Source organism: Chiloscyllium punctatum, chromosome 24 (genome assembly GCF_047496795.1).
Source record: "Chiloscyllium punctatum isolate Juve2018m chromosome 24, sChiPun1.3, whole genome shotgun sequence".
Taxonomy (NCBI): Eukaryota; Metazoa; Chordata; class Chondrichthyes; order Orectolobiformes; family Hemiscylliidae; genus Chiloscyllium; species Chiloscyllium punctatum.
Window position 1 is genome coordinate 80,930,776 of NC_092762.1, and position 27,641 is coordinate 80,958,416.

A 27,641-nucleotide genomic window follows, 5' to 3' on the forward strand; every position below is an offset into this window, starting at 1 on the left:
TTGATGTGGACTTGAGTGGCCTGCCCCCACATTGTGAGGATTCAATTTTTCTATGAAAAAGGCTATAGATACGGAATCAGTACCTGGAGAATTAAAATTAACCTTAAATTACATGTCGGCCCCCTCTACTGGATTGTGGAGATACAGCACTAAGTCAGATCTGCCAGCAATTTATAAAATAGCACATACAACATTGATAAATGTCCAGAATATTTTGCATAGGTGTAATCCAGAAAGGATACTAAGCCAATCATAGATAAATGTTTAACCAAAGAAAACTGAGAACCAGGAAAGTGGAGGGGAATTTGAAAGGCAAGATTAGTTCTGGGGTTGGGTTGGGGCAACTTAAAGCATTCCTCAATGTTGGGAATGGCTTTGGACTAGGGTAGTTAAACAATAGGGTCTTTTACTTCTGCCAGTTATTGATTTTTATGGCTTGCTATTACTGCATTGCTGAACATTGGGAGCTTTTCTTTTTAAGCCAACAAACTGGCAGTGTATATTTCATCTGTGGCTGAATTTAAATCTGTGTTTTTGTATGTTGCTTATCTATGTATTCAGGAAGATATTCTTTGCATTATTGCACTTGTCAGGGTTGTAATGATGATGCCATTTTTTGTTTAATAAATGCTGGACTTTAAACATTGACAATTTGATAATGACAATTTCTTTTACTTTAATTTGGGAAGTTCTGTGAAATGGAGTAAAACTTTTCACTTCAGCATCTAAAGTCAGAATGTTTTCACAGTCTTTGGTCAGTTACCTCAGTTCACTCTCCTGCAGTAATAAACTGACATGCCTACCTGAATTTCTCATTTCTACAGCAGCTGTTCCACTGATTTATTTACTTCTATTCAATTCTCGTCATCTTTGTACAGCAAGACACTAAAAGGCTCTTACATTTACGATTAGGAATGTATACTTTTCATTTGTCAGTGTGGATTTAATTTAGAATCAGATCCGAACAATTGATTGTATTTTAATGTTATACGCCAAGTGATCATAGCAGTGGACTGCAGCATGGAGAGAAATGTAATCAGGGTTCCTTCTCCCAAGTGCTAGTCAAAATGTCCAAAATGGAAAGCTTGTATGTTATATATCAAAAAGAACAAAGTTCAGCTGCAATGTTACCTGTAGATTCCATGCTGTCTATAACTCACTGACACTGGTCTGAATTCACAGGAGAGATGAATGGTTTATCCTGCAAAAGGTGTTAAAGGGAAGAGAGTACCCATGGAAAGCAGTGCGTTCAGAAAATGGGGAAGGGTGTGTGTGCTTGAGAGAGAGAGAGAGTGTGAAAAATAGAAAAGGCTTCACTTAGCAGGTTAGGCAGCAGAAAGCAATCTTAAACAGCTTCATCACATCTGAAGTAATTAAAAACACAATTAATCTCAAATTTAAGTTTTATTGCCAAGTTCTAAAAGTTTTATTTCTGGTAGGATTATCTATACATCAACATCTTAAAGTAACATTCATTTAAGGTGTAATCCAAAAAATAGCTTAATACAGCCCCACCTGAATCAGCAAGATTATAAAAGCATTTATTGAACGGTAGTGTTCCAGTGATACCACTGTTCATGGTAGGAGGCAATATTCCCATTGTTCTTCGAACACAAACCATGCAAAAACTACATAGTTTGTGGAGCCTGAGTATGAGTGTGAGTGTGAGTGTGAGATGCAGCAAAACATTGATGCTCCCATCAGGAGCAATTTTATGGTGAAAATAGATAGACATGGGCCTCTACGTGCACACCCAACTGGCAGTGTATTAAAGCATCCTTTGTATCAAACTTTGTTTGATTAAAAAACTTGCATCACATACTCCAGTTTGGTCTAGTGTAAATCTGAGGTTTTGAAAGCCAGGATCATCACTCGCTAAATATCCCTCATGACTACTACTTAGGGAGGTCTTCATTTCATATTTTGAATGTGCCTTATCTGTTAATATAATTATTTCTAGTAATGCTTTACTGTACTCCCAATTGTTTTCTTGCTATTAGTTAGGCAACCACACAACTAGAAATACACCAAAAATGCTTGTCAGAGGACAATGTAATAATGGAAAGAGTTGAATAATGGATGAGAATTGTGTGTTCGGGTGTTGGGGGAAGGGCAGGCAGAATGGAATGGAAAAGACTGAAGCCACATCAGCAGTTTTGCCTTGTGATTAGAAAAAAAATGTTTCTGACCTAATGTCCCACTGAAAATACAGAAATCACATGGATATTGAGAGATTTTGACCTGTGACAAAGGATTAAGTAAGTCATTGTAACTTTGTATTTGTTTTTTATAGAGGAACAATTGAATGCCACATACAGTAAAATCTTGTCATTAATTTACTGCATTGATATTGTTCACTAGACAAGTTAAGCAGCATCTCCCTGACTAAAAGATGGCAAAGCTACAGTGATTACCAAAACAAATGTTTTTTTTACTGACCATAGATTATAAATACCGTTTAAAACAGAAAACCTTTTCCACAATGATCACAGTTCTTCATAATGTAGTCCACACTCATTACACTGCAGAAGGCCATATACACCCTGCTTCATTTGGGCTCCAGCTGCTCAGTTTATGCTCTATGGTTCAATGTGCAGTGCATTTAACTATGCAACATGGTTAGAGCTAACATTTAATGCTGCTCCCTTGTGAGAAAATATCAAGGAGGAAAAGGCTATTCCAATATGCACCTGCTTCGAGGAAATACATTCAGCAACTGACCAATCTGCAATCAGGGACTCATCAGGTCTGGATGTATAGTCTCGAAAATTTAACTCATCTTGTAATACAGTGGGAGGTATTTTAATAGAAGTGATAGAGGTCCTGTCTGCCTATTGAAGGATGCCAAGAGACCTACATCACCTAAGGGAAAGTCTGTCAACTGACAGCCACCTGAGGGTTTAATTGGATAGTGGCAGGCTTTCTGTCAAAGCCTTTATCCCTGGGCAGATGTTACCCTCACAGAGTTACAGGCAATCAGAGTCCAGCAGTTCTTTTAAAGGGAAATAATAGTCACTGTTGGTGGTACAACACCTTCCCGAGACCTAAGAGAGGGGCACATGGTTGGTTTTCAGCATTTCCCCAATCAACGCCTCCCAATGTTGAGTTTCTTGATCAGGCAGTGAATATCTTTGAATGTACCTAAGGAGTTGACAAGCAACCTGCTTGGTAAGCTCCCACATTCCCTACTGTGTTAACATCAACTGAGATGAGGTCTTTAAGTCAGCATTAATTACTCAGTTAAGGATCTTAATTGATGATAGGAAGACAGTTTACAGACCTTCACACCACATAATTAAATCGGAGTGGAGGAGGAGGTTGGAGGGGATCACCACCCATCACACTCCGGTCTGATTAAATGCCCCAACCGAAGTCACCCAGAGATGATCATTTACAGCCAGTACACTGGAACACTTGCAAGTTATGCTCCAAAAAACCATTACTTGGGCAAAAAGTGAGGGAATATTCTCCCAAATAAAATATCATTACCTCTGATTATGCAAATAAACTTTCCTATGCTCAAAAGTATAAATATTGCAAACCCATATCACATATAGTTAGCTAGTCCACACCCATTTTGCCAACAACTGTTCTGGGACCAAAGTAATAAGAATATACTGCATTATTAAATTCAATTCCATTTTTTCACTATTTGTTGTCTTTATTTTTATGCTCAGATGCAATTCCACAGACAGCAGCTTTCCTCCCATCACCAGGCATCAGATTTTCTAATAAGGTTATTGAATAACATTCAGGAGTTAGGATGCAAATAAATTTTCCTAAACTTCTCCAACGCCTTTTCAACCAGGTGTGAAAGCTAATCACAATGTTTCCCGTTGTGATCAACTATTTAGATAAAGACTGGGCATGTTCCTGGTTTTTGTAGCCATGTACTACATGGGACAAACCATTAGGAAACTTTATCCATAATTTCAAATCATCAGGGTCATATAATTAAATCACATTCCATGAACATTCACTGCATTTTAAAAAAAATTATGGAGCAACACTTAGAGAATAGTGTATTAAACAAAGAGTTTTGTCCTGTTTATGCTTAGTAATGACACTGTTTACATTCTAATATTAGCCTAATAATTTGTTCAAATTACAATTAATGCTCATGTCTTTTTTAAAAAGTTTTGTAAAGGAAAATACTTATTACTAACAAAGTGTGGAAATTCTCTCAGTTATCTCTTTTAATTTTGCAGTTTCTCATGAGAATGAATTTTGGTGCCTTTCGCTTAACAAGTGAAGCACAGCCATTTAGTTTAGATGTTACTAAATGCATCACAAGCCTAAGATTGTCCACTTGTGCAATTCTCTCTCACACAGATGTCCAGCAGAAGGAAATACTTCCAACTCCAGTTGTTACAGTAAATGGTTGACTTGTGTGAAAAAGTGTTCGGTTCTCACGCCTTTGTTCCTCTACAATTACCCAAAAGATTACAATTTTTAAAAATCTGAATTTATCTTTTTTTTAGTTAAAGCAAGGTTTTTGCCACAGTATGGGAGCTCTGGTAACCTAGTAACCCCTTTCAGTTGTTGAACAAATTATAATTTGGAAATAATCCTTTTGGAAAGCAGGTGATGAAAGGAGAGATTCCTGTGCCACAGTGGAAAGACAGCAGCATTCAAATAGCGCACATTGAAATAAACTATCTCAACAGGCAGAAGGGGCAGAGTGTCTGTCCTGATCCACACTCAACCCTTTGCTCAGAAGGAAAGCCTCCTGCTTTGGTTCACGCCCCAAGAAACTTTTCAGCATATCTTCTGCATCCAAAGAACCACCTGGTTTAAGAATAAAGTTCCGGTAATCCAAGCCAACCTAGAGGAAAAGCAGCACAAAATGAGCAGATTCTGTGGTTCTTTTCAAAGTGAACAGGATCTACTTTCATTTGAGTTACAGTAGATTATAATTATTAACAATGATTATATTATAGTTTTATTCCCAACGAGCAAGCTTATAACTGGAGTGAACAAAGGATAATTTTATGTTGTATCAGGTATCTGTAAATTGTGAGGAACACTAGCAAATTCCTGTTATGCCACTGCCTCAGGCTGCCAGTACATCTCTGAGCGCAAAGGGAGTAGTTGAACAAAATAACATAGATGCACTTAGGGGGAAGGTAGAAAAATATTTGAGAAAAATTATTGGGAGAATATGCTGATAAGGTTAGATGAATTAAAATGAGAGGTGGTATGGAGCATAACCACCACTAAGAACCTACGAGGACAAATATATATTTCCTTTGCTAAGCATTCTTTGTTGTGTATTAATTTATACTGTTGGGAATACCTTTCTCATAACATTAAAAATAATTATAGTGGTTTACAAGATCCGACAGGCTATAAGTACTTAACAAGTATGCACAGGCCAGTTAAAAACCGATTTTCTCCCTCACTTACACTTTCTTGTACCATCCCCAAACATTTGTGTCTTTTTAACATGTCTTGATGATACAATTGTGTTGTATTTCATGTGATGCAAACCACAATTGTGTAAAGCAACTTCCTGATAGGGGCAGGGTGGGGGAGGAAAGCCTTGCAACACTTTGGTTTCCTTGTGTTCAGATTGGAACCTGGCAGTGATACTGTACGTTGGCATGGAAATGGAAACCAAACTGATTGGCTTTGATATGTAACCGCACTCATGAACTGCAATCAGTCCACAATGTAGGTCGCAACAGGACATAGGAAAGAGAAAATTAGAATAACATTCAAATTTCTGAGCAGAGAAGAGTATCAGCCTTTTTCTAAACTTAGAAGTGTGCATAGGTAAACATTCAAACAGGGACTCAGTTATTAAAATAATTAATTTAAAATGGTCACCAGAAGTGAGAAGAGAGATGGAGAAATATTTCTTCAGTTAGAGAACTGTTGAAACATGAACTGCTCCTTTATCACAGAAGGCAATTCCACTGGAATCCACTATATTTTTTCCAAGGGAATATTTGAGGTAAAGAAAAATAGAGGGCTATGGGGAGACATATGGTAGGGAGATTGTTTTGGATTGCTCCTGCAAGAGGCCAGTACAATTAGGAGAGCTGAGTAATTTTCTTCTATGCTGCAAGCCTGTACAGTCCTATACCCCCTTTCCCAAATTTGTCACTTCAGACTCTCAGAATTAAGGGGAGATCTAATAGAAACTTAAGATAATACATGGCTTGGAGAGGGTGGACGCTAGGAAATTGTTTCCGTTAGGCGAGGAGACTAGGACCCGTGGACACAGCCTTAGAATTAGAGAGGGTAAATTCAGAACAGAAATGCGGAGACATTTCTTCAGCCAGAGAGTGGTGGACCTGTGGAATTCATTGCCGCAGAGTGCAGTGGAGGCTGGGACGCTAAATGTCTTCGAGGCAGAGATTGATAAATTCTTGATGCCGCAAGGAATTAAGGGCTACGGGGAGAACGCGGGTAAGTGGAATTGAAATGCCCATCAGCTATGATTGAATGGTGGAGTGGCCTCGATGGGCTGAATGGCCTTACTTCCTCTCCTATGTCTTATGGTCTTAATTCATACAGACCAGAAGAAGGACATTTGGCCTGTCGTGCCTCCACCAAGCTATCTGGAAAATCTAGAGTTAGCACCAAACTTTTGCATATTGAACAACTATTTACATAGAAACAAGATTCTCCTTCATGCTTCAAATGAACCCTGCCTCCACCACACTTCCAGACAGTGCATGGAATCAATCTAATCTGCCTCAAAAGAAACAACAAAAAAAAAGGTCAGGTTTATTGTTTCTGATCAGCATATAGTAACCAATTTTGTAAACCTGGGAGAAACAATTCAGTTACAGGTTTAGATACTAGTAAATTTACAGCCATGATTCCGAATTAAAAATCCATCAGTACCTTTGAGCTCATGACCCCTTCTTGGCGAAATCGGGTGTAGAACATGTCCATTGAATAAACCTCACTCCAGAGATAACCATAATATTGAGCATCATATCCCCCTGCCAGATGCCCAAATGTGGCTGGCATATTAGTTCCTGAAAAATATATACAGTTACAATATTATTTCATATACCCAAATTCTTTTTAAAAAGTGTATCAAATGCCTTGTTTTTGTGTTATATTTCCATTAGATTTGGACAGATGTGCATTACGTTACAGAATGGGTACACCCAAGTATTGCTTCATGATGTTCTTTATTTCATTGAATCATAGTGACACTTTGTTAAATTGGGTGGCTCAATAATAAGAAATAGCAGCTCACTTGATAGTTGGGTTAAAAATACCAGCATCTACACAATACAGATAAGCAGGGTTCTGGTTTTGCCAAGGTCTATGCCAAGGTACCGCATTTCAAAGTGGCAGAAGCCAAAGTGAAAAGGTTTGGTTACCTGGTGATGCTGGAACTCCCATTATCTCTTTACATAACCTGGCATACTCTTCCTTAGCATCCACATTTGTGCTCATGTGCAGCGACTGGTCAACCTTTGCCAAAACTATCTGTCGCAAATTAAAGAGCCCTATTCAACAAGGATAGGGAGAAAAATTATTTGCTTTTCAACAACAGCATCGTACAAATATTGGTAAATCTGTTAGCAATATCTGCAAAGATTAAAAGTAACAAAATAGATAAAAAGAAACAAAGTCTGTGAGCTCTTAAATTTTCCTCACTTATTACTTTGCTGTAAGATTATACAGATGTGAAAAACAGTGTCAATATTTACCGGTATTAGCCAGCCTGGATTTAAGGAGTTTGTCCAGCAGATCTTGTGGAATCATCTTCCCATCTTTGTAGTGTTTGGACATTCGGAGTAATGGTTCCTTCTCCCAAACCCAGTTCTCCAACATCTGAGATGGAGCCTCCACAAAATCTCGCTCAACATGTGTTCCACTGAACATGGCAAACTCAGCCTGTCAGACAATAATACGATTACTGCCTGAACTCACTTCAAGGAACACAGGATGTTGCTTAACTGTACAGAGAACAATTTATCATGCAATCCGCTAAATATAATCAAGGTGCTGAATTCAAACACAAGGCACAACCAAAGGCCGAACATCTCAACTAAGTCCTCCTCAGCTAAGATACAAAATGATGTAGAATATTAAAATGATTATGTTCAAGATCCACAAGAGCTAGTTATTACTTCATCTTATCTACAGCGAAGTCTGGCAATTCAAGAAGCAAAATAAAAGGATACGTTATTTGCACATTCAAGCTTTAAGAACAACAATGAAGGCAAGCTGGTAAAACTGTGTAAATGAAGAATATCAGTCAGCATTCCCAGTCCAAAATGGTCTACCATTGACCATTGCTAAAAAGTGAACTAATGGTCATTGTTTAGAAGATCAGATTCAAATATGGCTGCATGTTCCAAAATTAAATAGCCTGGTGATATTGTCTAGATCACATGAGGAATGGCAACTTGTCCAATGGATTTGAGGACTGCAGCACATCAAGAAATGGAACTTTGAGAAGAGACAGCAGAGGTGGCAGGGGAAGAAAACCCTTAACGGTTTCAAATCATTGATACCAACAATAGAAATGATAATGACAGAATTAAGGTAGTAATTTCTTACTTGAGAGCAAATCTGATGCATCACATGACCAAACTCATGGAAATAGGTTTCAACCTCATCATGTTGAAGTAATGATGGAGCACTGGGAGTTGGCTTGGTGAAGTTTGCAACCATAGCAGCCACCGTGATCTGCCTGGTGTTATCAGGTAGTAAACATCCTGGCTGAAGCCCAAAGCAAGCAGCATGTCCATACTTCCCCTCCCTGTAAAACAAAATATTTTGCAATGATCATACTTTAATTTTGTTTTCAACAGTGGATGTGAATTGAATTTTATTTTTGTATCACATTCACCTTTCTGTTGAACTAAAGCTTAAAGGATTTACTGTCACATCTCAAACCTCTCCACTCTCTACTTTTTAAGAAAATGATGAGAGGGAGGAGTTGCACATCTTTTCACAAACTCTTGCCATTGAGCCCCATGAACATTTTCTCTCCCCCTGTCCCACCAACCTTCTACCTTGATACAATTATTTGGCCATGATATCAACTGATCCTCTTACTCCTTTTCAGCTCTCTTTCCACATTTTTCTTGTCATTCTTAATGTGTTCCAAGCTAAGCTTATGCACCATTTCCTATTCAGATTCATAATGATAAGTTCCTGGTTCTGAATAAAACTCTTCACTTTTCTTCATCTTGTAATTTTGCAACAGTTGATAACTTGTAAGCTTAATATCCTACACCTTCCAATCTTGTGATCTGCTCAGACATGTTTATCTCTAGATATCTTAATTCAAAAAACAAATTTACTTGTATTCTATGGTTTTAACAAACAAATTTTGTAAAGTGTCGATTTTCTACCTTTCTGAATAACAGTGTTGCAGGTTTTGAAAAAAAAAGCTCAGCTCAATTAGCACTGGAGTACAATATCCAGCTACTGAGGTTCAATTTACATTTGCAAAAATCTTTGACAGTGCATAAAAATTGGACAGGATACCCTGAGATATTTTCATGTTTGTCTCTATTTGGCATGTCCTAGGATGGATGTGTTGTCCCAGTCGAAGTGGTGTCTACATGAACATCAGCTAGCCACAAAAAGACATGATCCACTCTCACGAGTATCCTTACATATAGATGAGGAAGGACACCACTTCGACTGAGACAACACATCCAACCTAGGCCAAGCCAAACAGAGACACACACGTGAATTCCTAGAAACATGGCATTACAATTGGAACTGTATCAACAAACACATTGATTTGGATCCCATTTACCATCCCCTGAGAAAAAGAACAGGAAATGGCATCCCAACCTAAGGAAACCTAAACACATAAATAGAAAGCCAACCACGCCACCAGTGCTTCATCCAGAGGTTCAGATGATGTTATCTAACATGGTGAGGAAATGTCTGAAAACGAATTTTCCAGCTCAGCGAGCAAACCTACATCAAGTATTGTTACTAAGTTTAAAAAAAATTCATCTTAGAATCATAAACCTCAGAGAAAGCTATTCAGCCCAATATACTCTACTTTTTTTTAAAAAGAGATATCTAATTAGTTCCACCTCCTGTTCTTTCTCTACAGCGACGTAATTCTCTTATTTGTCACATGAAATCAGCAGCACACACACCCTGCCCCCCTACTTTACTCAAGTGGCCATGTCTTTCATCCATAGAACTAGACTGTGTTGCCTGCCCCTCTTCCACAGCTACATTCGAGCCAGTGTGTCTCTGGAAAATGAGCATGTGGTATCTACCAACTCCCTAGAGTTGTTCAGGGAGAGATGGACACTGCATGGAGAGATCAAATTGTATCGATCAATTTCACAATGGACAATGCCTTTCACCTGAGCAAGATATTTTAACATTGTAGAACTAGTTTTTAAACAATTCTATCCTTCGAAGATTAAGAAATCACCTTGGATATAAATCTAAATAAAACTGTCCCATCAACTCTCCAGTTGTAGTGTCTTTCACGGAATACAGTTTTACATCCTCATGCCACACGGGCACGTTCTCAATCAGTTGAAACGTTAATCCCAGTAGATCTTGGTAGATTCCCAGCAGGCCAGAAGTTACAACATCCATCGGAAAATATTCCTTCAGCAGATTCTGATCCACAGAGTACTTCAACTCCTCCACCTGGTTCATGTAGTAGCGCAGATCCCAGGCATTTATAATATTATCAAATTCCAGCCCTCGCTTCTCACACTCTTCCTTCTTCAGATCTAATATCACCTCCCTCTCCTCGTCACCAAGTGGTTTCAACTTCTGTGCTAATTCATCTGTAAAATTAATTTGAAAACGTTTACATGTAATGATATTTTTCTTAACAAGATGAAGATCTTCTCTGAATGAGGCTCCCTCATTCAGAGACTGTTACATTGGACACCAGTCAGGAATGTTGGTGTGGAGCAGATGGAGGTGATGCTTCAGAAGGTCCTGCTGGAAAAGAAATGAAAAAGAAAACCAAATAAACTGAAGTTGAAAAACCACATCCTTTCAGACGCAGCTTGCAGTGGCCCCACGAAGGACAGCTGGAAAGCCACTTAACTCAGATTATGATGAACTAAACTCAACCAAAATGGCAGCAAATGCAAAGGGGAAGTAAATAAATCCCTATGATTTTTTGGGACTAACCCGTTTTTATCAGATAAATGGATACTTTTCTTTCCAAGTTCAAATTAGAATCTAAAACAGTACAGATTATATGCACATGATTTAATTTCAGGACAAAGCACAATCTAACTTAATTCGATCATTACCTCACATATGCCTACACATAATCTCAATTTCTAAGAGCATCAATCTACATCCTTTTTTACACCATAGCAAGTTTGTTTTAAAAATATCAAGGCTGCCGATTTGTGGGCAGTTTTATGGCACTGTTTTGGATTAATTAAAAATGGAACCAGACTGTGCATGTTAATTTGATGAAGAGACCTAGCAGAATGCAGAAGGTTTCAATACATTTGACATCAGTCCTGTCTGATGTTAAATGTAAAGGATGGTGGTTTAACAAGCTTTACCTAAAATAAACATATGTTCGTAAACTGAAATTCATTACCTAGAAAGACATTGACACTTTTGCTATTCTTAGCCATGTTCATTTCAAGTACAAAATCCGAATGGGTCTTAAAGTCCAGGATACCAGCCTTCTTTGTACGAAGTTCCACCAATTCTTTAAGGATTCTTGTATTCTCCTAGTCAAGCAAGAGAAAATTAGTTTAATTTTGTTTCCAACAATAAGAAATATTTCTAAACTGCCTAATAGTCTTCCATGGACTAACAGAGATATCTGCACACTTGAAGTACTACCTCATATATTGAAACCACTTGCAGAATTTCCACAGTGAATAACTGCATCACATAATGTGAAGTCAGTAAAATCCCACACTCAATCCCTCTCTCTCTCATTTGAAGCAATCAAGGTAACCTTAGTTGGAGCTACGAAGAGGACAAAACAAAATCAGCCCAGTTTTCTGCTTCTAATCACAGTCCAATGATTCATACTGGAAAAGTACACTATATGTTGAGGAGCAGGTTTAGCTGCAATGTTCAAACATGAGTTATAATGTTTATCTTATGAGGAGGTCAATAAATGATCTGAACTAGTTCATAACATCCAGGAAAGAAGTTTGTCTAAACATGGAACATATTATTGCAATACATCACTTAATTATCGTAGTTGTGGGTATGTTCACTGAGCTGCAAAGTTGAATTGCAGACGTTTTGTCCCCTGTTAAGGTGACATCTTCAGTGCTTTGGAGCCTCCTGTGAAGCGTTGCTGTACTGTGTCTTCTGGAATTTATTTGGTTCCATTCCTGCTGCTCCCGGTTGCCAGTTCCGGTTGATCGTTGTAGGGGCCGGTATATTGCATCTCGGTCTATATGCTTGTTGGTGGAGTCTGTATAGGAGTGCCATGCTTCTAAAAATTCTTCGGCTGTCCTCTGTTTGGCTTGTTCTATGATCATTTGTATTGTCCCTGTTGAATTTGTGGTTCTTGTCATCTAGAAGCATGACACTCATCCACAGAGTCCATCAACAAGCACATAGACCTAGACCCAATATACCGGGCACTACAGTGAATATCTGGAAGCAGCAGGACTGGAACCAAATAAATCCCAGAAGACACAGTACAGGAGCACTTCACAGGAGGCTTCAAAGCATTGGAGATGTCATCTCGACAGGGGATGAAACATCTGCAAATCAACTTCCCAGATGAGCAAACGTACCCACAACTACAACAACCAGCATCTGAGCTACAAATCTTTAAGCAAACCTTGACCACTTAATTATTTAAAAGAAAGAGAGATGTGTATTTACTTGGTAAACAATGGATATAAAGAATAATATGGAAATACAATGAATCTGAAGTAAAAAATAAAGCAAAAAAAGACTAAAAGTAAATCTGGTAAACATTTTTATTAAAAGAATAGTGACAGTGACAGAGTGGAACTTGCTACTGTGCAGATTAGTTGAGCAGACTAGCACAGATGCATTTAAAGGAGAGAGCTGGACAAGTTCAGGGTGGAGAAAGGATCAAAAAGATATACTAACAGAGTGAGATTATTTAAATAGAATGGTAGGAGCCTTGTGTGGGTCATAAACACCACCAGAGACAGTTCGATCAAACAGAATTTACAATAATGTAAATGGCATGTAAAAGACAAATGACAAGCTTAACTCACCTCCATACAGCGGGAATTAAAGGCATGCTCCATCTTCTTCCTGGTTTCTGGGACATAACATTTTTTCATCAAGGGAAAATAGTGGGGATATTTTAGAGTCACCTTTAGCTTCCCAGTGTCTGTTTTCTCCAGGCTATTGATAAAATCATCAGGGAGACCGCCTAGTGGTGCAATATATTAACATAATCAACAACAATTAACAGCAAACATTCAGATTACTCATATCATATCACATTTACTTTCACCGAATACAAACTGAGGTGCATCCATTTGCTAGCAAATGCAGCTAGTAATTCACTCATTTGAAGCTATAAATGTTTCTAGCTCAATTCCCTGTATGCTCTGAGTTATCTGAACTCAATCATGCTTGCAATTGGTCTCAATATCCCCATCGGAAAACAATGGGATTAAAAAAAACCATGAAAATAACCAAGTTCTATACAATTCTGCTTAGAAGAATGCTGTTAGCCGAATGAGGACAGAAAGGGTTCTGCTGTTATTCCCACATTAAGACAGTCTGCCAAAACACTACCTTTCTCTCACCCACGCAGAGGTGGCTAAAACCTTCAAGAATCCAAAGTACCATCATATCATTAAAGCACAATTCCTTTAAGCATGAAGGGAAAAAAAAAATCAGAATAAAGAAATGGAATAACAAACAGTTTGGAAGTACAAATTGACATGCAGACCCAAGAATACTTTGGGTTTTTAAGGAAGATACTAACACACACATTTTTGATGCCTTTCTAGGTAACGATAAGATTTAAGTGTTTGAGAAAACCTTTGTTGTAACATCTTTTCCAATGGTGAGAATCACCAGGGAGTGTAATTCTACAATGTCATTGTGTTCAGATTGTATCTGCAGAGTACATTGAACTATATGGTACCAGCATGTAATAAGCAATAAAAGAAAAGCTTGCATTTAGATAGCACCTTCTATATTCACAAAGTCCCAAACCACATCAATCAACTTAATACTTTTTATGGCTGAGGGATAAACGTTTAAATAAACACCTCAAAAACCTCAGTTCTTTGAATAATTCCATGCTTTTTTTTAGTATCTGCCATCTGGTCTTCAGATTAAAAGTTTATCCAAAAATGAGTGTAATGGGACCTTGGAGTCACGACCAGGTTGGACTCCAAGCTAAGTCTGCCTAAGGGCCAATGAAACCTTTATGGTGATAGGTTGTACTTCACAGCAAATAAACAAACTAAAGGGCAATAATCCATACTTAAAACTATTTGATGGCACAAATGAACAGTTTCATTTCTATATGTGGGGCTCAAATCATACTTTTCATTGATAAAGTAACTTATTTCTTACCCAATTCATCCTGTGTGAACTCCAGAAAGGTTGTATTCTCATTCAGGTTCTTGCTGAAGTCGATACATAAAGTGCTGATTCTCTTCTTAATGGTTTTGATCTCCTAAAGCATAGAATAAATGAGTAGTGAGCCCTTCAATAACTCCCAATTTACTGAATGGAGAAAGGGGATAATTATGTATTTCCAGTATAATGAGTTTCTTTGGATAGATTGTTAGATACCATATAAATATCAATAGCAACCTAACTAATCATTTATACATTAGGATAAAAAAATTGAAAAGTGTGGATTTTCGTAAAAGATATAGTGGATAAATCCATCTGTTGATACTTGGGACACATGATCCAGAAGGTCCCAAATCCCATATTTTCCATGTTTTGTACTCAGTCAAATTGTCTTGGCTGGTACTGGACATTATATTACTGTAATAAGGAGGATTGATTGATTGATTGATTGAGAGATACTCACCTGATCCTCCTTGCCCACAAGACATCCTCCAAAAAGCACTCAACTATCATAGGCACCTGCTCCCATACCCATTTCACTGTCATTTTCCCAAGCCCTGAGAAACTCAGACAGCAGGTGCCCAGTTTAAATTAGGCTCTGAACTCCATTCATTTAATATTAAAATGAGGGATCCAGTCATTTCAAGGCATGAGACATGCACATTCTTGTGGATTGTGATGTTTTAAGTTTTGGTAGACATGAGGAGCTTAATATCAAATCCATTGTGTATTGTAAGCATTCTGCTTTGGTTGGGTCTCACCCACAAATGTGGTTTTTATCATTACTTACATCTTGCTTTTCTCTCGGCAGGTGGAGTCCATTTCTTTTCCCTAGTTTCAGTAATCTTTCCATGTAGCGTATGGCCTCTGGCTGTAGACCTTCAACTTGACCCTGAAAGTACAAGCCCTCAGATTGAAGCAGAAGCAAGACTTCTCTCAAATAGATTTCCTTTCCTTCTAATTAAATATAGAAGAGACATTCTTGTGTAAAAAAATTCTTATGCCATGCAAAACATTTTTAGTTCCTAATTTTGATTTGTCAACAAGAAAAGTTGTTAAAAAGTTTAAATATTCAATTCAATGTGCAGACAGGATCTCCATTTACTGTCTTATCTAAAGAATTCCATCTCCAATATTCAGCATTCCTTCTGTGCCTCAGAGAAATACCAGTTTAAGACTTAATGTTGCAGCAAATCCCAGAACCTGCTAATGTAAAAGCAAATTTAGTTTATAATTCTTTAAAGAAAATAAGAACTAGGAGCAGGAGCAGGCAATTGAGCCCCTCAAGCCTGTTCTGCCAATTAATATGATCATGGCTCAGCCTCAATTCCATTTTCTTGACGGCTCTCCATAAACCTTCCACTTATCACTAATTCATCAGATTTTCATTTTGTGAAACAACCTCCTGGTTGGGGGGGGAGGTGGTCCTTATCAAAAGCCTTCTGAAAATCCAAGTTAACTATGTCTATTAGCTCCCCTATATCAATTAAATTGAATTGAATTGATTGTCATGTATACCGAGGCACAATGAAAAGCTTTGTCTTGTGAGCTACACAGGCAGATCACATAGCTAAGTAGCATAGAGAAGTAAATAATAGGGAAACAGCAGCAAAAACAAAAACACCAGGTACGGCGAATGTTAAGAGTTTGTGAGTCCATTCAGTATTCTAACAACAGTAGGGTAAGAACTGTTTTGCAATTAGCTGGTGTGTGTTTTCAGGCTTCTGTAAAGATGGTAGAAAAACCATTACCAGGGTGGGATGGATCTTTGAGAATGCTGGCGACCTTTCCTTGACAGCAGGCCTGGTAGATGGATTCTATAGATGGGAGATTGGCCTTTGTGATTGTCCAGGCTGTTCACCACTCTCTATAACCACCTCCGATCTTGAATGGTACAGTTGCCATACCAGGTAGTGATACACCCAGACAGAATGCTCTTGATGGTGCACGAATAAAAGTTGGCAAGAGTATTCGTCGTCATGCCAAATTTCCTCAGCTGCCTGAGGAAGAACAGACGTTGCTGGGCCTTTGTAACCAGTGTGTCCACACAAAGACTCCAAGAAAGCTTATTGTAGATGACCACTCCTAGGAGCTTGACATTCTCCAGTCGTTCCACCTCTATACTGTTGATGTGTAAGGGGGGGGGGGGGGGGGCATGAGTAACATCCCGTCAAAAATCAATAATGAGTTCCTTGGTTTTGCCAGCATTGAGAGTTAGGTTGTTCTCAGTGCACTATTTTTCCAGATCATCCACCTCCCGTCTGCAGTCTGTTTTATCACCATCTGAGATTTGACCAACTATCATGGCTTCATCAGTGAACTTGAAAATGGCATTAATCTGATATTTGGTGACTCAGTAATGAGTACAGTAGGGGGCTGAGTACACACCCCTGTGGGGCTCCAGCATTGAGTGTTAATGAAATATTGTCCCCATTCTTCACTGATTGTGGCCTGTGGGTCAGGAAACTGAGAATCCAGTTGCAGAGAGTGGGGCTTGGACCAAGATCACTAAGTTTAGTAATCAGTCTCAAGGGGAGTGTATGTTCATAAGTATGTACGCTTATAAGTATGTGTGTAAAGTGTGTTCATAACTAACTCAAAAAGAAACTCTAACAGTGTTATCAAACAGTCACAAACTCATGCAAGACTGACTGGTCTAAGCTTCCCTGGTTTCTCTTCCTAAACCACTGCAACCATGGTAGCCACCCGAAAGCTGTTAGGAAGAGAGTTCCAGGATTTTGACCCAGTAACACTGAAGGAACAGTGGCATACAGGGGAACCTCGATTATCCGAATACCAATTAGCCGAAAATCGGATTATCCAAAGGAGATCACTAGGTTCCAACAGAAAGATTACATCAAAGATGTGTGTCTAACACTGATCGCGTCTTTTGTTTACAGTGATTAAACATGCTGCCAAGAACAGTCCTGGACTGATGGAAGCACAGGCACTGTCTCTAAATGACTGACCTCCCAACCTCTCTTCCCACACTTTCCCTGGAGTTCTACAAAGGAGTGTCCTCTAAACCGCCCTCTTCCCCAGATAATTTCTCTAACAATGTCCTGTACAGGGCAAAGGTGGAACCTGTCAAAACACATGCGTGCGCGCTATTTGGAGACTCACCCCCAAAAGGCAGTAGCAGCAGCAGTCTTGTTGTTGGTGTCCAGTCCGGCTGCCCCAGAGAGAAGGCGGGGGTGGAAGGGGGTGGATAGTGTTGGACAGGCGGTGGGCGGTGTTGAGGGCTAGCGATGGCCCCCACGCGCTGTGCTGCTGCTAATCTCCTGAATGAGGAGCACACTTAATAGAAAACTCTTGAGCCCCAGAGGAAAGGCATTGAATCGATTAACCAAATAATCAATTATCGGAATGAAATAGTGCCCGCCCATCTCGTTCGGATAATTGAGGTTCCCCTGTAGTTCCAAGTTAGGGTGGTCTGTTGCTTGGTGTGAAACAAAAGTGGTGTTTATCCCATATACCCCATGCCCTTTCCTTCGAAGGCAGAGATTCTGCATTTGGTAGGTGCTTTTGAAGACGCATCAGATATCAGGATTGTCTTTTTTCTCTTCAGCCAGAGAAGCTGAGATTAAATCAAAGCAATGCCATTGCAAGTGGTGTTCTGCCCATAAACTTTAAAACTAATACTCGAGACTGCATCAGAAGGAATCCTGAAAGATAAAAATGATGTAAAGAATGTTACTGCTTCCCACAGCAGCTGTTTCCTCTTTGTTTAATTGAATTCTCACCTGAAGAGCAACAATCCTCTTGTAAACATCTTCTCTCATACTCATCTCTACATCAAATTCTGATAGCTGTTTGTCTGCCTCTGTGCTTGCAGCCCGAACTTCTTTGCAAGGAGAGACATGCTGAGGGAAATCTAGAATATTCCGTTGCACTGAAATATCAAAACAAGAAGTCTCAGTATCTAAAGTAACATGTTTAGCATATCAACGTCATGACTTGATAAGAGTGATAGGTTATTGATAGTAGTTATAGATGAAAATGTGCTTTACTTATGAGACTCAAGAATGCTTAGTTGTGTATAAGAACAATTCTGATTATTAAAACAAAAGGGAGCAATAATAGAATGGTACTGCACAGCATGAAGGACACTCTGACTTTGCTTGCTCTTGTATTTCAGGTTTCTGCTCTGATTTGAAGTAGCCAATTAATATTGTGGTGCAAGTTTATCAATTTGTAACAACGCCCAACTTTGTTTGCTCAGGTTATCTGCTGAAAACCTCTCCTTTGCTTTGCTGCCTTTAGAGGACGCCTCTCAGATTACGAGGTAAAAACAATAACTGCAGATGCTGAAAACCAAATACTGGATTAGTGGTGCTGGAAGAGCACAGCAGTTCAGGCAGCATCCAAGGAGCAGCGAAATCGACGTTTCGGGCAAAAGCCCTTCATCAGGAATAAAGGCAGTGAGCTGAACCGTGGAGAGATAAGCTAGAGGAGGGTGGGGGTGGGGAGAGAGTAGCATAGAGTACAATGGGTGAGTGGGGGAGGAGATGAAGGTGATAGGTCAAGGAGGAGAGGGTGGAGTGGATAGGTCGAAAAGGAGATAGGCAGGTCGGACAAGTCCGGACAAGTCAAGGAGACAGTGCTGAGCTGGAAGTTTGAAACTAGGATGAGGTGGGGGAAGGGGAAATGAGGAAACTGTTGAAGTCCACATTGATGCCCTGGGGTTGAAGTGTTCCGAGGTGGAAGATGAGGCGTTCTTCCTCCAGGGGTCTGGTGGTGAGGGACCGGCGGTGAAGGAGGCCCAGGACCTCCATGTCCTCGGCAGAGTGGGAGGGAGAGTTGAAATGTTGGGCCACGGGGCGGTTTGGTTGATTGGTGCGGGTGTCTCGGAGATGTTCCCTAAAGCGCTCTGCTAGGAGGCGCCCAGTCTCCCCAATGTAGAGGAGACCACATCGGGAGCAACGGATACAATAAATGATATTAGTGGATGTGCAGGTAAAACTTTGATGGATGTGGAAGGCTCCTTTAGGGCCTTGGATAGAGGTGAGGGAGGAGGTGTGGATGGATGTGGAAGGCTCCTTTAGGGCCTGATGGATGTGGAAGGCTCCTTTAGGGCCTGATGGATGTGGAAGGCCTCTCAGATTACTTCAATCCACTTCCAAAAGGTTTTCCACATTTAACCTCTGCGAGGTTGAGGTCAATTCAAAGCTCTCTGTCCATCTCCTAAAGATCACCAAGTTCTGCTCCAACATCATTCCATGACTTTAGCTCCTTCCGGTCTCTGTAATCTCATTTATCGTCTATAATCCTCAGATTCTGGTCTCTTAAGCATTCCTGATTTAAAACATTCCACCATCGGCAGATGTGCAATTCCTTCTCTCTACTGCTATTTCTTCCTTTACGACAATCCTTATAACATACCTCTTTAACCAACCATTGCACACCTGACTTAATATCCTGTTATGCAGCTCTAAATGAAATTTAGTTGCTTTACACCCCCACAAAAACCTTATTTTTTTTAATGATAAAGACACAATATAAATAATAGTTGTTATTTGTTCCATGGCTTACCTTGTTTTTATATGTTCTTCAACACTGTGAAAGGCATCATAATGTAATATAACATTAAAGTCAAACGTCTTTGATGAATCTAATGGTTCCTACATCTTATGGTCTAATTCACATACACACCTTCCAGCAGGCCTTACTGAATGCCAACTGGAAATCTTTCTTACAAACATAGTTCATCACATAATTTTATAAAAGAGGATAAACATTGAAAGGAATTTATGGTAAAAAAGAAATAGTATGTCAATTTACAGCACACATTGCTACTACGTGAAATATTATTTCCTAAATAACTGTGCATGTTCACAAAATGTTCACAATGTATTTAGTTGACTAAACAGTTCATAATTTTTGTATGACCTCTAAGTTCCACTGTGCCATTGTGAAAATTAACATAGCCTCAGAATTATTAGTTGAACAAAGCCATGGAGAAAGCAAGGTAAAGCCTACTGTCAGCAGCTATCCCCACAAAATACTGCTGAATGTTTGGACTATTGTTCACAAATGCTTTTCCACAATATGTAACTCTCCAACCAGTGCTTTCTGGATACTATGTTGGTCAATTTGAAGGGCCCACCACAGAAACTCCTTTATGTTTCATTGTCATGTGATATTAAAGAGTTAATTTGCTCTGCTGACTTGCAAGAAATTGAATGCCCCAGGAATAGGGTGGTGTTGCCTTTTTCCTATAGGTGGAGTGCGGGAGGTTTATATTCCCATCCCTTGTCATTCATAGATTACTTACATTTGATTTCTGAATAGGGGATGAAAAACAAAGGAACATTACAGCTGGAATTGGACTATTCCCCTATAGTTAGAAAAAAAAATGATTTGCAATGGATTTGACCATTAGGGGATGATTCACATTACACATTGTTTCTGGAGATGAGGTGGTCACTGCATTGTATCCCGAGTGGCATGTGACTATGAGTGAGTGACTGGGGGTTGTCTTGTTGGCATTACTAAATGTGATGAAAAGATTTTGTATAAAGGAAGGACTGTTTCCTTTGTTCAGACAGAGCTTTTGGCACAACCCCGTAAGCCCTGCGAGGTGTGTTAAAGGTTCCTTCAGAGAGACAGAGAGAGAGAAACTTGGACATGACTCACAACCGTGGCGAAGGGTGTTCAGGGTTGTTCCAATGCTTGCACTGTACCATGTTTAATAAAATTTGGTTGTTGCTCACAGACGTTGGTGTTTGCAGTTGCATCAAGTGTGTAAAGACCTCAGGAAAAAAAACCTTAACAGTCAGTTCAGAAAAAAAGTGACAATTTCCTCATTCCTCCATTCAATGTTTTTGAATTTTATTCAGGCCTTCAGAAAAGTAAAGATTTCCATTCACAATGTTCATGGATCAGTCTCTACAATTAGATCAAAAGGACAGGTTGAAAATAAAGAGGGATTAACTGTGGTCAATTAACATTGGACAGACTGAACACCAATACCATTGCCCAAATGGTGTCACAGTGGTTGAATTTGTTTAACTGCCAGCAAGTGTGAGAAAACTATGAAACATTAGGAACAATTGCAGATAGGCCTAATCCTATCAGAACAAAAGTCCTTAGTACAGGGGCACTGACTTCAACTGCTGTTTCAATTCGACTCATGCCTTTGTTCCTATTGACAACTATTCTAATAAATTCCAATACTGCCTCTTTTAATTTAGCCTCTATAAACTTGAGGTCATCCAAAGTTCTGTTGGCCATGTCTTGATGACTTTATGCTTTTAATTAGTAGTGGTTCTTAAATAAGCATTGCCTCAATTTTAAAATTCCCGTCCTTGATTTAAAATCCCTCTATGGTGTTGCCATTCCCAATTTCAGTGAGTTCCTCAAACTGCACAATTCTCCGAGATCTCTGCATTCCTCTAATTCCAGCCTCTTACATATCTTGGAGAAAGTGAGGACTGCAGATGGTGGAGATCAGAGTTGAAAAGTGTGGTGCTGGAAAAGCACAGCCGGTAAGGCAGCATCTGAACAGCAGGAGAGTCGATGTTTCCTCATTCGGAGTTCTGACAGAGTTAATGCTCAAAATGGTGATTCTCCTGCTCCTTGAATGCTGCCTGACATGCTTTTCCAGCACCACACTCATCGACTCTTACACATCTCCAAATTTAATAGCTGCATCATTAGTAGCCATATTTTCAGTTGCCTTGGCTCTAAGATCTGGAATACCCGCCCTCAATTCCTCCACCTCTTACCCATTTTAAAGTGCTCCTTAAAAACTACCTTTGTGACGAAGTGTTTGGTCACCTGCCCTAATATCTCCTTATCTGGTTCAGTGTCAAATATTGGTTTATGACTTGCATTTTGGGTAGATTTTGTAAGTTAGAAATGCTGTATAGATAGAAATAGTTGTCACTGGTTGTGATCAGAAGCTAGCAATTTATCCATTCAAGAAGATTCCAGAGGATAGAGACTAACCTTTCAAAACAAGGGAGATGGGTATAAAGTATGGCCTAGTTAACCTAAAGTGGGTGGTAGGATAACCAGGAAAAATATAATTGTCACTTGGAAGAGGAGGTTTTAAATATATTATGGTCACTGGGGATCAGAGTCAAGTGTGGCATTAGGAAAGCACAGCCAGTCAGGCAGCATCCAAGGCGCAGGAGAGTTGACATTTCAAGCATAAGCTCTTCATCAGGAATGTATGTATGCGTGCGTGTAGGGAAGGTAACTAGGAATATGATTGGTAGATGAAGATCGGGGGTGATGGTGATAGTTTGGAGCGAAGGATGGAGCAGATGGCGGGGGAGGAAGATGGATAGGTAAGACAATTCAAGAGGGTGGTGCTGAATTGAAGGGTTGGGTCTGGGATAAGGCAGGGAGATGAAGAAACTGAAATTGACATTGATTCCTTGTGGTTGAATGGTCCATACAGTACAATTTGTGCCTTACATATAGGATTGATTTATCAATGAAGACAGTTGATGAGGTACTGAAGTTGACACAATGGAGATTTTTTTTAAAAAATCAACCTGTTTAGACATGTTATGACACCCCTCTGGAGCAGGTGGAACCAGAACCCAGGTGTTGTGACTCAGGCATAGGGACTCCAACCCCGAGCCACAAGAGTACTCAATGATATTGAGTACTGCATATGGACTTACCAAATGCATTTTAAATGTTTCACATAACAAGCTTAAGTTTTGCTAGCCAGCCTATCCAATTTGAAGGGGCAGTTACAGACTGAATGCAAAAATTACCTAAAAGCAGAAAATAATGAACAACTGTTTTTTCTGATTTAATGGAATTATACTGTGGTAAATCCCAAATATCTTAAATGCACCAGTTCTTTGTAAGATAATAATGGTCTTTTTTGGGTATAAGCTGCACAATTTCAAAATGTGCAGGTGGTAAACAGTGAGGAACAGTAACAGACTTCAGGAGGACAAGCAGACTAGTGAAATGGGATAAAGGCTTACAAATCACTTGCTTAGACCTCAGCTGGACTACAGCTCAATTCTGGATACAACGCAAATAGTAATGTGAAGAACTTGTAGTTGCAGCAGCAAGGATTTACTCAAGCAGCAAAAGGGATGAGATGCTTCAAGATTGGAAAACAGGATTTGTTCTCATCAGAGTAGCAATTCGGGGGAAATGTATAAGAAATGTTCAAAATGATGAAGGACTTTGACACAGTAGATATGGAGTAGTCTTTCTAGCGGCAGTTAAGGTTCCATATAACCAGGATTTAAAATAATTAGCATTACAATCAGGGGACAAAAGGAGAATTATTTTCAACCGTATGATGCTCTGCTTTGATGAATTCTGGAAGGGTGGTGGAAGCATATTCAACAGTAGTTTTCAAAAGAGAGAACTTGTAAAAGAAAAATATTACAGTCAGTTGGAGAAGAGCAGAAGGTTATACCCTTTTCCATGCAGTGAAATTCTATTAATTCAAACATTCAAATCGCTGTCCCAGCTGAATTTGTTAACTCAATAGGAAAGGTTTCTTTTTATTGACAATGGAATTTGATATCATTTTATGAGATGTATCAGTCATGGTTGACATCAATTACAAACTTACGAATCTTTTGAGAATTTTTTTTCTCAAGCATTATCTGAAAAGAAAACTTCATTATCTGAGAAAAATATTCAAGATCACAGGGAAAAGGCAGGAGTGACACGAGGTAGAACCGTACCTTTAGAGCCAATACAAATATGACAATATGAATGGATATCGCACAGAAGGAGGCCATTCTATATTTCAAGAGTATGAACTGGGATAAATTAAAAAATAACATTAGCAATATATATTTAACTTTGATTTTTATCAAGAGAAACCAGTTCAATCAATTTTGAACTTTAACTCTGTAAAGTCCTTAGATGCTTTTCACAAAAGGGCAGACTTAGATGACCTTGTGAACCAAAGTACAATGCAGTAAGCTGGAAATGTGGCTAAACTTAATGAAGGCATAGCCATCAGATTCTTAAAACTAGAGATATTTAAAGCACAGATCTAAGTCTGTACTGGTCTTCAACAAAACAATCTAAAGCTAATCAAATTACTGGACTCATTATCTTGAAACCTCTGCATCTTTCTCAGCTTCAAATACTTAAGAGTCAGAGATGTACAGCACAGGAACAGACCCTTCAGTCCAACTCGTCCATGCAGACCAGGTATCCTAAATGAACCTAGTCCCATTTGCCAGCACTTGGCCCCTATCCCCCTAAACCCTTCCTATTCATTTACCCACACATATGCCTTTTAAATGTTGTAAATGTACCAGCCTCCACCATTTCTTCTGGTAGCTCATTCCATTAATCCACCACCCTTTGCATGAAAAAGTTTCCCCTGAGGTCCCTTTTAAATCTTTTTCCTCACACCCTAAACCTATGATGTCTATTTCTGGAAGAAGAAAGTGAGGACTGCAGATGCTGGAGATCAGAGCTTAAAAATGTGTTGCTGGAAAAGCGCAGCAGGTCAGGCAGCATCAAAGAACAGGAGAATCGACGTTTCGGGCATAAGCCCTTCTTCAGGCATAAGCCTGAAGGGCTTATGTCTATTTCTGAACTCCACCAACCCAGGGAAAAGACCTGGTCCATTTACCCTATCCATGCCCTTCATGATTTTATAAACCTCTATAAGTTCATCCCTTAGGAGAGAGTGTACAAGGATGCCATTTATGACTTTCATGCATGCACTAGCACTTGGGAAGAATTATCTACTCAGTTCCAATCCGCTGCAATCTCCCATTTGTTTTGATTTGTTTCATTTTGAAAATTTATCACATTCCCAACAGGGAAATGCCACTCCATTCACCTACACAGTTCTCAAGGAGTTTAGACAGCATCCTCCCCAACCACGTTCTCCCTCTTCATGCAACAAATTCCAGACACCTCACAGATCAGGGGAGGGATGGCTTATCCCTGGCCTCTTTCTGCCCATGGAGGCGAGATAGGTTCGAAATGATGCCATGCAGCATCCATGGAGAGAAAGCTAGCTAACGTTTCCAATCTAGATGACTCTTCAGCTTTGATGAAAGAGTCACCTGGACTCGACAAGTTAGCCATGGATACTGCCTAATCTCCAGCAACTTCTGTTTTCAGTACAGATTCCCGCATCTGCAGTAATTTACTTCTAACTAATGCCTAACTTTAGGAACGCCCTGCTGACAGCGATCTCCAGTAATAGACTCTGCCCATGGAGCAGGAGTCTCCCTGGACCTACTTTGGTAATGGAAGGAGCATCTCCCTTAACCCAGGCTGCCCGGTGGAGAACTGAATTGAATTGATTATCACATGTACCGAGAGGAGCCCCTGCTACTTTTATTCTGCCCATCGGAAGCGGTGTCCCCCATCCTTATAGGGATTGTTTGTCACTGTCCCCAGGGACGGGGTGGGGAGGTGAGGGTGTTGCACACATGGCCATGTTCTACAAACACCAGGCTGCGCCCACAAGGTTTCCCCGCCGCCCCCCCCAATCATTACCCGTATATTCGACCTCGATGTCCGCCAGCTCCTTCAGCGTGTTCTCGTAGTTCACCTCGGCCAGATCCAGCGAGCCGACTCGGTCATACACTTGCTTGGTTCGTCGGATCAGGGCCTGGACCTCCTGCTCGATTTGCTCCTTGCTGAGGTTCCAGCGGAGGTGATTGGGGGCCGTGGGCTCCCCTTTGCCGGTGCCGCCAATCAGAGACGTGCCCGTAGGAGACATGACGCGTTACTTTCCGCGTATTTGTGTGTCCGGGGATCTGGAGCCGCTCGGTGAGTTCCCCGGAGGGTCGCCGTCTCTCTCCCTCTCTCTCACGCTCGACACTGACACGCCGCCGGCCTCCGCGATTCAAACTAACGTAAACTGTGACGTCTCGCCTTCCCGGCGGTTTCAGTGGGCCCCGCGCCGCGCGCCCTCCATATCATCCATTCCGATTGGCTGCAGCGGCGATCCATCAGCCCAAAAGGGCGGGATCGATGCTGCCAGAGGTCCCGCCTCTTTTCGCTACCTTTAAACTTACATAGAGACCAAAAAAACCCAGCAGATGCTGGAATCCAAAATAGGCAGACAGGAGGCTGGAAGGACACAGCAAGCCAGGCAGCATTAGGAGGTGGAGAAGTCGACGTTTCGTTGTGACCCTTCTTCAGGAACCTTTTGATTGACATAGCCTACTTTTCACCCATTGGCTACCTCGGCTGTTCGTCACACATGATTGACATGTAGTGACAGGCGCCGAAGAGGCCTTTTGGCCCATCAAGTCTGTACCAGCAAGTTTGTACTAAATCTACACACGTCCCACTTTCCAGCATTAGGTGTGACCTGACCCAAGATTGAATGTTTTTTTCTATATCCAGGAGTGATTTTACACACAACTGATTTTTTTTCCCATCACTAAATCATTAGTGGTTTTTTTTACTTATTAAGCACCACCAGTAAACCATTCCCTGGGGTGGGGTAGTCCAGAACTAGAAGGCATAGGCTTAGGGGAAGAGGGGAAATATTTAAAACGGATCTAGGGGGAAACTTTTTCAAACAAAGGGTAGTGCATGTATTGAATGAGCTGCAAGAGGAAACTTTTTCATGCAAAGGGTACTGCGTGTATGGAATGAGCTACCAGAGGAAGTGGTGGAGGCTGGTACAATTATAACATTTAAAAAGCATCTGGATGGGTACATGAAGAGGAAGGGTTTAGAGGGATATTGGCCAAATTCTGGCAAATTAGAGTAGATTAATTTAGGATATCTAGTTGGCATGAAAGATCTGTTTCTGTGCTGTACATCTCTATGATTTTATGACTCTATGTTTCAGGATTCAAGTCTCTAAATAAAAACAAGTGGCCTTCTCCTGCTCCTATTTCTTACCTGGAAATAATTTGCACTTATTCAGCTCCTTTGTTACTCACAGACAATTCCTCAGATGGCAGAACTTACTAATGAAGAGAGACTGGATCAGTCATGATGACAAACTCTGGCATTCAGAAGAACAAAAGAGGAATCTCATAGAAACCTGTGAAATTCTAAATTCTAAGTAGCCAGGCAGGAGACTGGAAGAACACAGCAAGCCAGGCAGCATCAGGAGCTGTAGACATCGACGTTTCAGGACAGGATTCCAGCATCTGCAGTTTTTTTGTCTCTGTTCAAATTCTAAATTTTAGACAGAGTAAATGCAGGAAGAGTGTCCCCAA

General features: G+C 40.1%; 1 protein-coding gene across 1 annotated transcript; it reads right to left on the reverse strand.

Moving 5' to 3' along the window:
- Nucleotides 1-1,396: 1,396 nt before the first annotated feature.
- On the reverse strand, nt 1,397-26,319 carry LOC140494741 (thimet oligopeptidase-like). Its single transcript, XM_072594289.1, has 12 exons — nt 25,954-26,319; nt 18,237-18,385; nt 15,284-15,385; nt 14,488-14,590; nt 13,164-13,324; nt 11,540-11,675; nt 10,391-10,757; nt 8,536-8,737; nt 7,680-7,866; nt 7,347-7,475; nt 6,856-6,992; nt 1,397-4,825 (listed from the first exon to the last, which is right to left on the reverse strand). Exons 1-12 carry the CDS (start codon nt 26,177-26,179, stop codon nt 4,661-4,663), a joined length of 2,064 nt encoding a protein of 687 aa, XP_072450390.1. The 5' UTR covers nt 26,180-26,319; the 3' UTR covers nt 1,397-4,660.
- Between the last annotated feature and the right edge of the window lie 1,322 nt (nt 26,320-27,641).